Consider the following 15,409-nt stretch of genomic DNA (forward strand, 5'->3'; position numbering starts at 1 on the left):
ACACCAGTGCCTCCGAATTTTACTGTTGGCGCGATACACGCTGGCAGATGATGTTCACCGGGCATTCGCCATACCCACACCCTGTCAACGGATCGCCACATTGTGTATCGTGATTCGTCACTCCACACTACGTTTCCCCACTATTCAGTCATCCAATGTTTATGCTCCTCACACCAAGCGAGGGGTCGTTAGGCCTTTATCGGGGTGATGTGTGGCTCATCAGCAGCCGCTCGACCATGAAATCCAAGTTTTCTCACCTCCTGCCTGCCTGTCATAGAACTTGCAGTGGATGCTGATGCACTTTGGAATTCCTGTGTGATGGTCTAGATAGATGTCCGCCTATTACACATTACGACCCTTTTCAACTGTCGGCGGTCTCTGTCAGTCAACAGACGAGGTCGGCCTGTACGCTTTTGTGCTGTACGTGTCCCTTCACATTTCCACTTCACTATCACATCGGAAACAATGGACCTAGGGTTGTTTAGGCGTGTGTAAATCTCGCGTACAGACGTATGACACAAGTGACACCCCATCACCTGACCACGTTGGAAGTCTGTGAATTCCGCGGAGCGCCCCATTGTGCTCTCTCATGATTTCTAATGACTACTGATGTCGCTGATATGGAGTACCTGGCAGTAGGTGGCAGTACAATGCACCTAATATGAAAAACGTTTGTTTTTGGGGGGTGTCCGGATACTTCTGATCTCATTGTGTATATCTTTCACCAGCCGACTGCGTTCCTTCGGCCACTCATTGTATTTCGAGCTCTAAAGTCATATTACTACTTTTTTATTGGCTGAAACTTCCTTTCGGAATAACAATGTCTGTTAAGCCACTCTTGCATAATACGAACAATAAACGGGTCTCGTACTCGACCAATTCCCGTGCGCAATTGAGGCACCACTGCTCTGTGTGTAGAATATTGTCCATCCAGGATAACGTCTTGCTTTTCGGACGTCAGAAAATATTGAATACAGTTACAGACATGGTCGAGTACCGCAGAAGAAAGGAGAATGTCGTTTCGTTGCAGGCACGTCTTTATTTGGAAATTATTTTGTGTTTTATTATTGTGCTGAAAATCGAGGTGAATGGTGTTGAATCATAATTCTGTGGTCCACAGCGCCTGGTCTAAGGGTAAAAAATAATTTTAAAAAATGATTAGCGTCGCAGTCTTTAGATCGCAGGGTCCCAGATCCGATTCGCTTCCGGGTCGAAAATTTTCTTTGCACTGAGAATGTATTTTTATGTAGTCCTAATCATTTCGTCTCATCTGAAAGACGTGCGCCGGCCTTTGTGGCCGAGCGGTTCTAGGCGCTTCAATCTGGAACCGCGTGACCGCTACGGTCGCAGGTTCGAATCCTGCCTCGGGAATGGATCTGTGTGATGTCCTTAGGTTGGTTAGGTTTAAGTAGTTCTAAGTTCTAGGGGACTGATGACCTCAGATGTTAAGTCCCATAGTGCTCAGAGCTGTTTGAACCATTTTTAATGACGTGCAAATCGAAGAAGTGGTGTAAAACAGAAAGACTTGCACCAGTTGGGCAATTAAGCCCAGATGAGTTATTCCGGCCAATAACGTAATACGGTCATTTTATTTCATACTTCTATCAAAGAACTGCCTTTTCTGGTGGTGGTGGTATGTGTAAGACACTCAACAACGAGGTTATCAGCTCGCGTGCTCAACTGGTAGGAAACGAAATTGGTTTTGATGCTTGAAAAGTATGCAAAAGATGGTTAAATATAAAACGTAATCCTCAAACGCCCTGGGACGCTCTCTCTCACTCACTTTCACGCACACCACCAGAAAACGTATGCCTCAAGTCTGTGTGTGATTTAAGTACACAGGTATAACTACACAGCATAAAACAGTGTAACAGGGAGCGTGCCTGGTTGAGCACATGGCAAGGTAAAAGATGAAGCAACCACCATGGAAACATTAAAATATTCTACCTCTGATACCACTGAGAAGACCAGATGTCACACAGAATCTCAAAACGGGGATTAGGTTCCTACAGACTGGCACGGCCAGTGCTCTTGCCCAACCGTTGGGAACAGCGTTACTCCATTATACTGTGTGCTTCCAAAAAACGTTCCTAGTGCAGGAGGGTAAAAAGTAATTTCAGTAGTAGTAAGCTTGGAAGGAGGAGGCGATGACTCATGTTCGTTCACAAACAAGTAAATACGAGAAAAAAGTACAAGACTAGTGCGGTTGTGTTCTAAAGGGATCACACGAACAGAGAAACTATCGTATCTCCATACAGTTCTAACAATTTCATTATGCAGTGAGAAACTGCAAGCCAGGATCTTGTGTGATTGTAGAAACGTACGTCCTTCCTTGTTCCTGGTAAGGAATGCTACTGTCAGCTGCCGCGAAGCGCGCTGTTTAGGCTGCGAGGTCGTAATTGCTTAAACGCAGAGCCGCGAGCGCGTTTGCAGGTGAGGGGAATGTGCGCTCCGAGCAACTGTCGGCCTCGCTGAGAACAGACAAGAGAAACAGCGCGCTGTTCTGCGGTCGAGCAAGCAGCTGCATTCCCACGCAGCAGGAACAGCTGTCTTGCATACTGTGAGCAGCTTCGTTGCTCGTTTGTTAGCTTGACACGATTCATTTGTCCAGACGGTAGAAAATTAAGTAAAAGCAATTCACTAGGCAAAGGAATGTAGCGTTCTTGTGTCTACCGATTGTCAGTAGGGCTTGCTCAGCGCGTCATGGCATATGTACGTTACTACAGCAGGATTTATACATGCCCAGTGCACTTACAATTTCCAGGATGGACACCAACCTGCAGTGGAGGCGTCACTTCGGTGAGCCATAGTGAGTTACAATGGAACTACCGTTCACCGTCATGTATTATATACACTAAAGATCCAAAGAAACGGGTTCGCTTGCCCAATACCGTATAGGGCACCCGATAGGACGCAAAAGTGCCGCATCGTGACGTGGCATGGACTCGACAAATGTCTGAAGTAGTGCTGGAGGGAACTGACACCATGAGCCCTGCAGGGCTGTCCATAAATCCGAAAGATTACGAGGGGGTGGAGATCTATTCTGAACAGCACGTTGAAAGGCATCCTAGATATGCTCAATAATGCTCGTGTCTGGGACTTTTAGTAGCCAGCGGAAGTGTTTAAACTCAGAAGAGTGATCCTGGAGCCACTCTGGACGTGTGGGGTTTCGCATTGTCCTGCTGGAATTGTCCAAGTTAATCGGAATGCACAATAGACATGAATTGATGTAGGTGATCAGACAGGATGCTTACGTACGTGTTACCTGTCAGAGTCATATCTAGACGTATCAGGGGTCCCATATCACTCCAACTGCACACGCCCCACAGCCTTCACCAGCTTGAACGGTTCCCTGCTGACATTCAGGGTCCATAGATTCATGAGGTTGTCTCCATACCTGTACACGTCCATCCGCTAGATACAACTTTAAACGAGACTCGTCCTACCAGGCAACATGTTTCCAATCATCAACAGTCCAGTGTCGGTGTTGATGGGCCCAGGCGAGGCCTAAATCTTTGTGTCGTGCAGTCATCAAGGGTACACGAGTGGACCTTCGGCCCCGAAAGCCCATATCGATGATGTCCCGTTGAATGATCGCACGCTGACACTCGTTGATGGCCCAGCACTGAAATCTGCAGCAAGTTGCAGAAGGGTTGCACTTCTGTCACGTTGAACCATTCTCTTCAGTCGTCGTTGGTCCCGTTCTTGCAGGACCTTTTCCGGCCGCAGCGATATCAGAGTTTTGATGTTTTACCGGATTCCTGACATTCACGGTACACTCGCGAAATGGTCGTACGGGAAAATCCCCACTTCATCGCTGCCTCGGAGATACTGTGTCCCATCGCTCGTGCGATAACAGCACGTTCAAACTCACTTAAATCTTGATAACCTGCCATTGTAGCAGCAGTAACAGGTCTAACAACTGCGCCAGACACTTGCTGTCTTATATAGGCGTTGCCGACCGCAGGCCGTATTCTGCATGTTTACACATCTCTTTATTTCAATAGGCATGCCTACACCAGTTTCTTTGGCGCTTCAGTGTAACATCCAAACGCAGCTTCAGTATGAGAAACACAATGAGTAAACTTTCTACGTATACAGAATATAGATTGCGTTATTCTTACTGGCTTTGTGTGCTTGTGGTGCAATACTAACTTTATTGTATATTCGAGGGTGTGGTGTACTTCATGCTACTTAGACGTTTGTCACAAGGTGTCTTTAGTCTGAAATTGTAAAGATCAGCAGCACAGTGTAAGTTAAAATGTATCAAAAGCCTTACGAATTCGGAAAAATGTTACTGAAGCACCTTGTATTACACTTAGGTAATATCGGACAGCGATATGCGGGTATACAGATAGCGTTAGTATCGCACACACAAGATATAAAAGGGCAGTGCATTGGGGGAGCTGTCATTTGTGCTCAGGTGATTCGTGTCAAAAGGTTTACAACGTGATTATGGCCGAACGACGGGATTAAAACTTCAGGCATTATCTGTCGACAAGGACAACGCAGTGGTCGACGGCCTTCACTTAACGGTCGAGAGCAATGGCGTTGCATTGTCAGTGCTGACAGACCAGCAACACTGCATGAAGTAACCGCCGAAATCAATGTGGGACGAACGACTAATCTATCCGTTAGGATAGTGCGGCGAAATTCGGCGTTAATGGGTTATGGCAGCAGACCTTGGAGGCGAGGACCTTTGCTAACAGCACGACATCGCATGAAGCGCCTCTCCTCGGGTCGTTACCATGTCGGTTCGACCCTAGACGACTGGAAAATTGTGGTCTCGTCAGATGAGTCCTGATTTCAGTTGGTAAGAGCTGATGATAGCGTTGGAGAGTGTCGCAGACTCCACGAAGCCAAGGAGCCAAGTTTGCAACAAGGCACTGTGCAAACTGGTGGTGGTTCCACGATGGTGTGGGCTGTGTTTAGATGGAAAGGACTGGGCCGGCCGCCGTGGCCGAGCGGTTCTAAGTGGTTCAGTCCGGAACCGCGCGACTGCTACGGTCGCAGGTTCGAATCCTGCCTTGGGCATGGACGTGTGTGACGTCCTTAGGTTAGTTAGGTTTAAGTAGTTCTAGGTTTAGGGGACTGATGACCTCAGCTTTTAAGTCCCATAATGCTTAGAGCCATTTGAACCATTTTGAATGGACTGGTTCCTCTGGTCGAACTAAACCGTTTTCAAACGATGGTGGCATTTTTATGGATGACAAACCGCCTTGTCACCGGGCCACAGTTGTTCGCGATTAGTTTGAAGAAGATTCCTGACAGAGCGAATAATTTGGCTACTCGGAACGCCCGACATGAATCCCATCGAACATTTATGGGACGTAACTGCGAGGTCAGTTCGTGACACGAAATCCTGCATCGGCAACACTTTCGCAATTATAGATGGCTATAGAGACAGCATGGCTCAACATGTCTGCGCGGAACTTCCAGCGACTTTTTGAGTCCATGCTACGTCGATTTTCTACACTATGCCCGGCAGAAGGAGGTTGGTTGGTTGATTTGGGCGAGGGGACCAAACAGCGAGGTCCTAGGTCCTATCGGATTACGGAAGGATGCCTGAAGCGATTTATGGAAATCATGGAAAACCTAAATCGGGATGGCCGGACGCGAGTTTGAACCGACGTCCTCACGATTGCGATTCCAGAAGAAGGTCCGACACGATATTAGGAGGTATCCCACGACTTTTGTCACCTCAGTGAAGAGCTTTGGATTTTGTGCGCACGGCAGGTCACGCTTTTCGATTATCTCGCGCAGCGCCTTGGTGAATGCGGGGTATTAACACACTATGGCTTGTGGCGCGTTCGCCGGACAGCCGGTTAATAAACACGGGTGGAGGAGCGGATGGCCGCTCGCGCTTAATGCTGTTTGCTTGTAGCGGGCGCTGGCCGCGTCCATCGTGGCTGTGTGCACTCAACCGCCCTCGCGTTGCGCAAAGCCCGGCCACTCTCGTATAGGCCGCTCCCTTGTCCGGCGCTAACGAGGGCCCGGCAGCGCAGCCGGACCGCACACGTGGCCGCGGTGCTGACTAATACTGCGCCAGAGGACACCCACCTCGTGTGTGATGGAGACCAGAGGCGCCCCTGCCGACCATTGCTTCTACTGAGCAATACTACTCTCAGGCAAAGTCTCAGCGACATGTTTCAAGTTTCGTCCCTGGATGGGTAAATCTGTCTGCAAGCAGCGTGTAAGGTCTCAGATCCCGCGATTTTCTGTTATCTCTGGTGGAAAGCTCCTGAACAGTGTGGGCCATGGGTGTGAAACTCATGTAGGTACTTCCAATACCAGGACCTTGATTCACTGCCAGGCCACTTGGAGCGCTGCATGTTTATGAATCCATCATCTCGTTTCCTTACTGGTTGCTGTCCGCCCCCTGTAGCTGAGTGATCAGCGCAACAGAATGTCAATACTAAGGGGCCCGGATAGATTCCCGGCTGGGTCGGAGATTTTCTCCGCTCAGGGACTGGGTGTTGTCATCACCATCATTTCATCCCCATCGACACGCAAGTCGCCGAAGTGGCGTCAAATCGAAGGACTTGCTCCAGGCGAACGGTGTACCCGACGCGAGGCTCTAGTCCCACGACATTTACATTTACTGGTTGATTTTTAGTCTTCCGGTTCGAAACCGGTAATGGTACAGTAAAAATTGAAGAACAAAACAAAAGGCGACTGTTTGCAGTAATTTTAAGAAACCTTTCTTCCCTGTTTGTTTTCGTTTCTTAATAGAAGCTGTTTAATCACATTGTGCTTTTGATTACGACTTCTCGTGTGTATTGCACTCTTTGAATTGCGTTGTAAACATGTTGCTCATATTCTGATTGAGTTTTGCTCACATCCGATATTGTGTGGGATAAATGATACCGCCGCGCGGAGTGGCCGTGCGGTTTGAGGCGCCATGCCACGGATTGCGCGGCCCCTCCCGCCGCAGGTTCGAGTCCTCCTTCGGGCATGGGTGTGTGTGTGTTGTTCTTAGAATAAGTCAGTTTAAGTTAGCTTAAAATAGTGTGTAAGTCTAGGGACCGATGACCTTAGCAGTTTGGTCCCATAGGAATTCACACAGATTTTAGATACATGATATTATATTTGTTTTTGTTTCATATGAAACATAAGCTGCTATCATTCCATGGTGTTCTATGGACTTATGTGTATTTGTTAGTCTTTACGAATCTGTGTGTGAACCACTCGATTTAAGTGCAATGTAAGTATATTGCTTATATATATATATATATATATATATATATATATATATATATATATATATATCCTTTTTCCACACTTTTTCGCATTTAATGGAGAACTCCTTGTTAGCGCCCTTTGACAGTAGTAGTACTCAGTTTTGTTACATCTTGTCACGAAATGAGTATGGTCGATAAACGACAGCGTCATCTACAAACACCCAAGACGGATGCTCAGATTGTCTCCCAACTCGTTTATATAGATAAGGAACAGCAAAGGGCCTATAACACTACCTTGGGGAACGCCAGAAATCACTTCTGTTTTATTCGATGACTTCCCGTCAATTAGTACGAACTGTGACCTCTCTGACAGGAAATCACGAATCCAGTCACATAACTGTGATGATATTCCATGAGCACGCAATTTTACTACAAGCCTCTTGTGTGGCACAGTATCAAAATCGAGAAATTAAGAAATTCGGAATGAATCTGAAATCCCTTGTCACTAGCACTTAACACTTCATGCGAATAAAGAGCTACTTGTGTTTCAAAAGAACGGTGTTTTCTAATTCCATGTTGACTGTGAGTCAACAGACCGTTTTCTTCGAGGTAATTCATAATGTTCGAACACAATATATGTTCTAAAATCCTTTTGCATATCGACATTAATGATATGGGCCTGTAATTTAGAGGATTACTCCTAATATCTTTCTTGAATACTGGTATGGCGTGTGCAACTTTCCAGTCTTTAGGTACGGATCTTTCGTCGAGCGAACGGTTGTATACGATTGTTAAGTATGGAGCTAATGCACAAGCATACTCCGAAAGGAATCTAACTGATATACAGTCTGAACCAGTCTACTATGTGATTCAAGTTCCTTCACTACTCCGAGGATATTTACTTCTACGTTACTCATGTTGGCAGCTGTTATTGACTCAAATTCTGGAACATTTACTTCGTCTTCTTTTGTGAAGGCATTTCGGAAGGTTGTGTTTAGTAACGCTGCTTTTGGCAGCAGTGTTTTCGATAGTATCTCCATTGCTATCGCGCAGGTAAGGCATTGATTGTGTCTTGCCGCTAGCATACTTCACATACGACCAGAATCTCTTTGGATTTTCTGCCAGGTTTCGAGACAAACTTTAGTTGTGGAAACTGTTACAAGCATCTCAAAATCAGCGCTAAATTTCGAGCTTCTGTAAAAGATCGCCAGTCACATTAATGCGATTGGACAGTGTACATGCATTTCAATGCTGTGCTGCCCTGGAGAATTTCCACTATGGGATCAAAAGTTTCCGGACACAACCAAAAACATGCTTTTTTCATATTACGTGCATTGTGATGCCCCCTGCTACCAGGTACTCCACATTGGCGACCTCAATAGTCTTTACAAATCGTGAGTTAGCAGAATGGTGCGCTCCGCGGAACTCACGGACTTCGAACGTAGTCAGGTGATTGGGCGTCAGTTGTGTCACACGTCTATACGCGAGATTTCCGCACTCCTAAACATCCCTAGGCACACTGTTTCCGATGTGATAGTGAAGTGTAAATGTGAAGGGACACGTACAGCACAAAAGCGTATAGGGCAACCTCGTCTGTTGACTGACAGAGGCCGCCGACAGTTGAAGAGGGTCGTAATGTATAGTAGGCAGACATCTATCGAGACCATCACATACTTCATCAGGTTCCACTGCAAGTACTATGACAGGTAGGCGGGAAGTGAGAAAACTTGGATTTCATGATCAAGCGGTTGCTCATAAGCCACACACCATGCCGGTAAATGCTAAACTCCGCCTCGCTTGGTGTAAAGAGCGTAAACATTGGACGATTGAACAGTGGAAAAACGTTGCGGTACACAATGTGACGATCCGATGGCAAGGTGTGGGTATGGCGAATGCCCGGTGAACGTCGTCTGCCAGCGTGTGTAGTGCAAGCAGTCAAATTCGGAGGCGGTGGTGTTACGGTGTGGTCGTGTTTCTCATGGAGGGAGCTTGCACCCCTTGTTTTTTTGCGTGTCACTGTCACAGCACAGGCTTACATTGATGTTTTAAGCGCATCCTTGCTTCCCACTGTTGAAGAGCAATTCGGGGATGGCGATTGCATCTTTCAACACGATCGAGAACCTGTTCATAATGCACGGCCTATGGCGGAGTGGTTACACGACAGTAACATCCCTATAATGGCCTGGCCTGCACAGAGTCCTAACCTGAATCCTACAGCCGGCCGGAGTGGCCGAGCGGTTAAAGGCGCTACAGTCTGGGACCGCACGACCGCTACGGTCGCAGGTTCGACTCCTGCCTCGGGCATGGATGTGTGTGATGTCCTTAGGTTAGTTAGGTTTAAGTAGTTCTAAGTTCTAGGGGACTTATGACCACAGCAGTTGAGTCCCATAGTGCTCAGAGCCATTTGAACCATTTGAACCTGAATCCTACAGAACACCTTTGGGATGTTTCAAACGCCGACTTCGTGCGAGGCCACACCCAACGGCATCGATACCTCTCCTCAGTGCAGCACTCCGTGAAGAATGGGCTGGCATTCCTCAAGAAACCTTTCAGCACCTGATTGAACATATGTCTGCGAGAGTGGAAGCTTCCATCAAGGCTAAGTGTGGGCCAACACCGTATTGAATTCCAGCATTACCGATGGAAGGCGCCACGAATTTGTAAGTCATTTTCAGCCAGGCGTCCGAATACTTTAGCTCACATAGCGTATGTTCGAAGGCTGAGCAAAACAGTACGCATCTCTGTGGCACTCATCGGTATTGCTAATGACATACAGTGTTGATGGAGATAGCTTAAGTCGTTACAATATGGATAAACACTGTGGGTTTTGAAGAGCGCGCCGCAGCGTGTAGTGTGAAGCAGTCGCGCTCCGTTTCTGGCGGTGGCGCCGCTGTCGCTATCGCAGCTTTGGTGCCTCCCCTGGTTGGAAAGGTTGCCTGTTCACGTGCATTTAAGGGGCGCTATGAGCTCGCCAGTCGGTCAGTTGGTCAGCCGGGTCAGTGTGGCGCAGTCAGTGTCTGTCTGTCGTTCGGAGTGTTAGTATGTCTGTCGTTTGGATCAAACTTTAAAGCCGGTAAAATGACAGTCTTTCCACTCCGCCAGTAACAGAACTCATCTAGTGGTCGCCAGGTCGGGGCTGAGTTCCTGCATCTGAGTCTGCACGTTAGGCCGCCAGTCTGCTCGTGTTGCTCGGGCGACGGTCACTGACGGTTGGATCGATCGGTTGGTCGGTCGCGCACTGAGACACAAGATGACTTGTCCGCCTTGAGCGTCGGCGCATGTGAAGTCGCCACGTGAGTCCAGTGGGCCGCCCCGTATAGCGAGGGATAGTGGCTTCGCGGCCGACACGAGAGCAACAGGAGTCAACCCACGACATCGGTCTGACCGGTGCGAGCTGCGACGCCGTGAGAAAGGAGATCGGCGCGACTTCCTGCGTCCGTTGAAGCGGCTGGCAGCGGACGGTTCGGGAGAGCTTTGGGGGTGCTGCGCCAGGCCTTCGCCAGAAATCGCAGTTTATTAGAAGTTAAGTGATTCGTGATATGTTGTTTCATTTAGTTGTTAAATTCTACTTGTTTTCTTGTCAGTCTCTCGTCCCCAGCTTGTTCGTCAATCTCTCGTTCGCATTTGTTAGGCAGTTACTGTCTGCCATACGTTAGTAGCTGCCTCTGTCATGTTTGTCGGATTCGGTATTAACGAATTTATTGCTTGAAGTGTAACGGCCGAATTTCTGAAATATGTTTTTATCTTGCCTATAATCTTGAGAGGCGGTATATGTGTAATGTAGAGCATGTTTGGCTAACCTTGTATATTTTATGTAAGAATGCATTTCATGGGTTTTTATTTAAATTGTTGTTTTAGTATATAAAGTTACCACCCTTCCACCGTAAAAGTTTTTTTAATCAAGTTGCACCTACGGTCGTTGGTTGGTTGGTTGTTTTGGGGAAGGAGACCAGACAGCGAGGTCATCGGTCTCATCGGATTAGGGAAGGACGGGGAAGGAAGTCGGCCGTGCCCTTTGAAAGGAACCATCCCGGCATTTTCCTGGAGCGATTTAGGGAAATCACGGAAAACCTAAATCAGGATGGCCGGACGCGGGATTGAAGCGTCGTCCTCCCCCTACGGTGGCAAGTTAATCTTTTAATGTTAGTGTTTTGTACTATTTCCGTCCCTCGTACAGGTTGCATAGTTTATGTGCTTGTGTGAGATGTTAAAAATTTTAGTTTAAATAAATCTGGTGTGTTACAGATTTGCACCAGTGTAGTCTTTCAGAGGTTGTTGTGAGCGGTCGTAATTACGGCCGTGTCAAAAGGGAGCGGCAAGGTTTTCAGCCCGAAAGCTCATACTGTCAAAAATTTGTTCTTTCTGCCTCTGAATATATTGTAACTTGATATTTAGAGGGTGCTTTCTGACTATAATTTTAAATCTGTTTTTTTTTTTAAAAATGGCTTTTGGGAAAAAATTGCCATTTGTTGAAAGAAATTGATTTGTTTTCATCAGTTACCCACTGGCAACTACTTCCAATCTCACATAGTGTGATTAAATGTGTTAATGTTCTTGATGAATCGTAGTAAATAAAGTAAATTCTTAAGAAAAGGTTCTGAAAGTAAATTCACGGTTCAGGTAAATACAGGGCTATTACAAATGATTGAAGCGATTTCATAAATTCACTGTAGCTCCATTCATTGACATATGGTCACGACACACCACAGATACGTAGAAAAACTCATAAAGTTTTGTTCGGCTGAAGCCGCACTTCAGGTTTCTGCCGCCAGAGCGCTCGAGAGCGCAGTGAGACAAAATGGCGACAGGAGCCGAGAAAGCGTATGTCGTGCTTGAAATGCACTCACATCAGTCAGTTATAACAGTGCAACGACACTTCAGGACGAAGTTCAACAAAGATCCACCAACTGCTAACTCCATTCGGCGATGGTATGCGCAGTTTAAAGCTTCTGGATGCTTCTGTAAGGGGAAATCAACGGGTCGGCCTGCAGTGAGCGAAGAAACGGTTGAACGCGTGCGGGCAAGTTTCACGCATAGTGATGTGAAAGATTCAGTGTTTAAACCTCCTCTACCAAGAAATGTGCCAGAACTGCGAGCTCGCATCAACAATGCTTTCGAACTCATTGATGGGGACATGCTGCGCCGAGTGTGGGAGGAACTTGATTATCGGCTTGATGTCTGCCGAATCACTAAAGGGGCACATATCGAACATTTGTGAATACCTAAAAAAACTTTTTGAGTTTTTGTATGTGTGTGCAAAGCATTGTGAAAATATCTCAAATAATAAAGTTATTGCAGAACTGTGAAATCGCTTCAATCATTTGTAATAACCCTGTATCGTGGATACGCGCAAATATCTTGGCTGAGTGCAAATATCTTGGCTTTGAGCACATATCGAGACACGTATAGATGTCGTGGCTACACATACAGGGGTTATACACTCCTGGAAATGGAAAAAAGAACACATTGACACCGGTGTGTCAGACCCACCATACTTGCTCCGGACACTGCGAGAGGGCTGTACAAGCAATGATCACACGCACGGCACAGCGGACACACCAGGAACCGCGGTGTTGGCCGTCGAATGGCGCTAGCTGCGCAGCATTTGTGCACCGCCGCCGTCAGTGTCAGCCAGTTTGCCGTGGCATACGGAGCTCCATCGCAGTCTTTAACACTGGCAGCATGCCGCGACAGCGTGGACGTGAACCGTATGTGCAGTTGACGGACTTTGAGCGAGGGCGTATAGTGGACACGCGGGAGGCCGGGTGGACGTACCGCCGAATTGCTCAACACGTGGGGCGTGAGGTCTCCACAGTACATCGATGTTGTCGCCAGTGGTCAGCGGAAGGTGCACGTGCCCGTCGACCTGGGACCGTACCGCAGCGACGCACGGATGCACGCCAAGACCTTAGGATCCTACGCAGTGCCGTAGGGGACCGCACCGCCACTTCCCAGCAAATTAGGGACACTGTTGCTCCTGGGGTATCGGCGAGGACCATTCGCAACCGTCTCCATGAAGCTGGGCTACGGTCCCGCACACCGTTAGGCCGTCTTCCGCTCACGCCCCAACATCGTGCAGCCCGCCTCCAGTGGTGTCGCGACAGGCGTGAATGGAGGGACGAATGGAGACGTGTCGTCTTCAGCGATGAGAGTCGCTTCTGCCTTGGTGCCAATGATGGTCGTATGCGTGTTTGGCGCCGTGCAGGTGAGCGCCACAATCAGGACTGCATACGACCGAGGCACACAGGGCCAACACCCGGCATCATGGTGTGGGGAGCGATCTCCTACACTGGCCGTACACCACTGATGATCGTCGAGGGGACACTGAATAGTGCACGGTACATCCAAACCGTCATCGAACCCACCGTTCTACCATTCCTAGACCGGCAAGGGAACTTGCTGTTCCAACAGGACAATGCACGTCCGCATGTATCCCGTGCCACCCAACGTGCTCTAGAAGGTGTAAGTCAACTACCCTGGCCAGCAAGATCTCCGGATCTGTCCCCCATTGAGCATGTTTGGGACTGGATGAAGCGTCGTCTCACGCGGTCTGCGCGTCCAGCACGAACGCTGGTCCAACTGAGGCGCCAGGTGGAAATGGCATGGCAAGCCGTTCCACAGGACTACATCCAGCATCTCTACGATCGTCTCCATGGGAGAATAGCAGCCTGCATTGCTGCGAAAGGTGGATATACACTGTACTAGTGCCGACATTGTGCATGCTCTGTTGCCTGTGTCTATGTGCCTGTGGTCCTGTCAGTGTGATCATGTGATGTATCTGACCCCAGGAATGTGTCAATAAAGTTTCCCCTTCCTAGGACAATGAATTCACGGTGTTCTTATTTCAATTTCCAGGAGTGTATATAGAAATGTATGTGTATGTGTATATAGTAAGTCGAGATTTAGAAAGGGTGGAGCGCACGAGATGGATTTTGGATAGAGTGGTACTCACGTGGCGAAGGGCTTGGGGTCGAGCTGGTAGAGCGTGTGGATGGGCTGTCGCTTGATGAGGCGCGCCAGCTGCGCCTCGTCGATGACGAGCAGCCCCTCGCGCACGTGCCTCCGCCTCCACTGCACCACCGGGCGGCCACCGCCCACGCGCGCCCGCGAGCACGGCGCCGCCGACGGCGACGACGACGAGGACAGAGACGGCGTGCGGCCGGCCGGCATGGCGGTCGCGGACTGCGGCGGCAGGATCATCTGCGCACCGCCAGGACACCACACGCTTACACACACGTCACTTTCTATGTACGAGGGTCACTCCAAAAGAAATGCGCACTATTATTTTTTAAAAAATCCATCTTTTATCCTACATGTTTGAAAGTTTTACAGTGTGTAGATACATCCTTTAGGAACAACATTTTCATTTCTCCACATAATTTCCATCCCTCTCAACTACCTTACGCTATCTTGGAACCAGCGCCTGTATACACGCACGGTAAAATTCTGGACCAACCTGTTGGAGCCACTGTTTGGCAGCGTGCACAAGGGAGTCATCATCTTCAAACCTTGTTCCACGAAGAGAGTCTTTCAGTTTCCCAAAGAGATGATAGTCACATGGAGCCAGGTCAGGACTGGAAGGTGGGTGTCTCAGTGTTGTCCACCCGAGTTTTGTGATCGCTTCCTTGGTTTTCTGACTGATATGTGGCCGTGCATTGTCGTGCAACTGCAAAACATCCTGCTTTTGCCGATGCGGTCGAACACGACTCAGTCGAGCTTGAAGTTTCCTCAGTGTCGTCACATATGGTTCAAATGGCTCTGAGCACTATGGGACTTAACATCTATGGTCATCAGTCCCCTAGAGCTTAGAACTACTTAAACCTAACTAACCTAAGGACGTCACACAACACCCAGTCATCACGAGGCAGAGAAAATCCCTGACTTCGCCGGGAATCGAACCCGGGAACCCGGGCGTGGGAAGCGAGACGTCACATATGCATCAGAATTTATGGTGGTTCCACGTGGCATGATGCCCACAACCAAGAGTCCTCCGGAATCGACAAATACCGTAGCCATAACTTTTCCAGCAGAAGGTGTGGTTTAGAATTTTTTTTTTTCTTGGGTGAATTTGCATGATGCCACTCCATTGATTGTCTCTTCGTCTCTGGTGAAAAATGATGGAGCCATGTTTCATCGCCTGTCACAATTCTTCCAAGAAATTCATCTTTACCGTTCTCGTACTGTTCCAAAAGTTCGCTGCATAGCGTTTTTCTTGTTTCTTTGTGAGC

General features: G+C 48.2%; 1 protein-coding gene across 1 annotated transcript in view; it reads right to left on the minus strand.

Annotated features, from left to right (window-relative positions):
• Positions 1–14,381, minus strand: part of LOC124788592 (serine/threonine-protein kinase 17A-like) — a 405,621-nt gene extending 391,240 nt beyond the window's left edge. Inside the window, exon 1 of the mRNA XM_047255862.1 lies at positions 14,134–14,381. Coding sequence (XP_047111818.1) covers positions 14,134–14,381 — 248 coding nt within the window. The remainder of the gene's footprint in view (positions 1–14,133) is intronic.
• Between the last annotated feature and the right edge of the window lie 1,028 nt (positions 14,382–15,409).

Source organism: Schistocerca piceifrons, chromosome 3 (assembly GCF_021461385.2).
Source record: "Schistocerca piceifrons isolate TAMUIC-IGC-003096 chromosome 3, iqSchPice1.1, whole genome shotgun sequence".
Lineage (NCBI taxonomy): Eukaryota > Metazoa > Arthropoda > Insecta > Orthoptera > Acrididae > Schistocerca > Schistocerca piceifrons.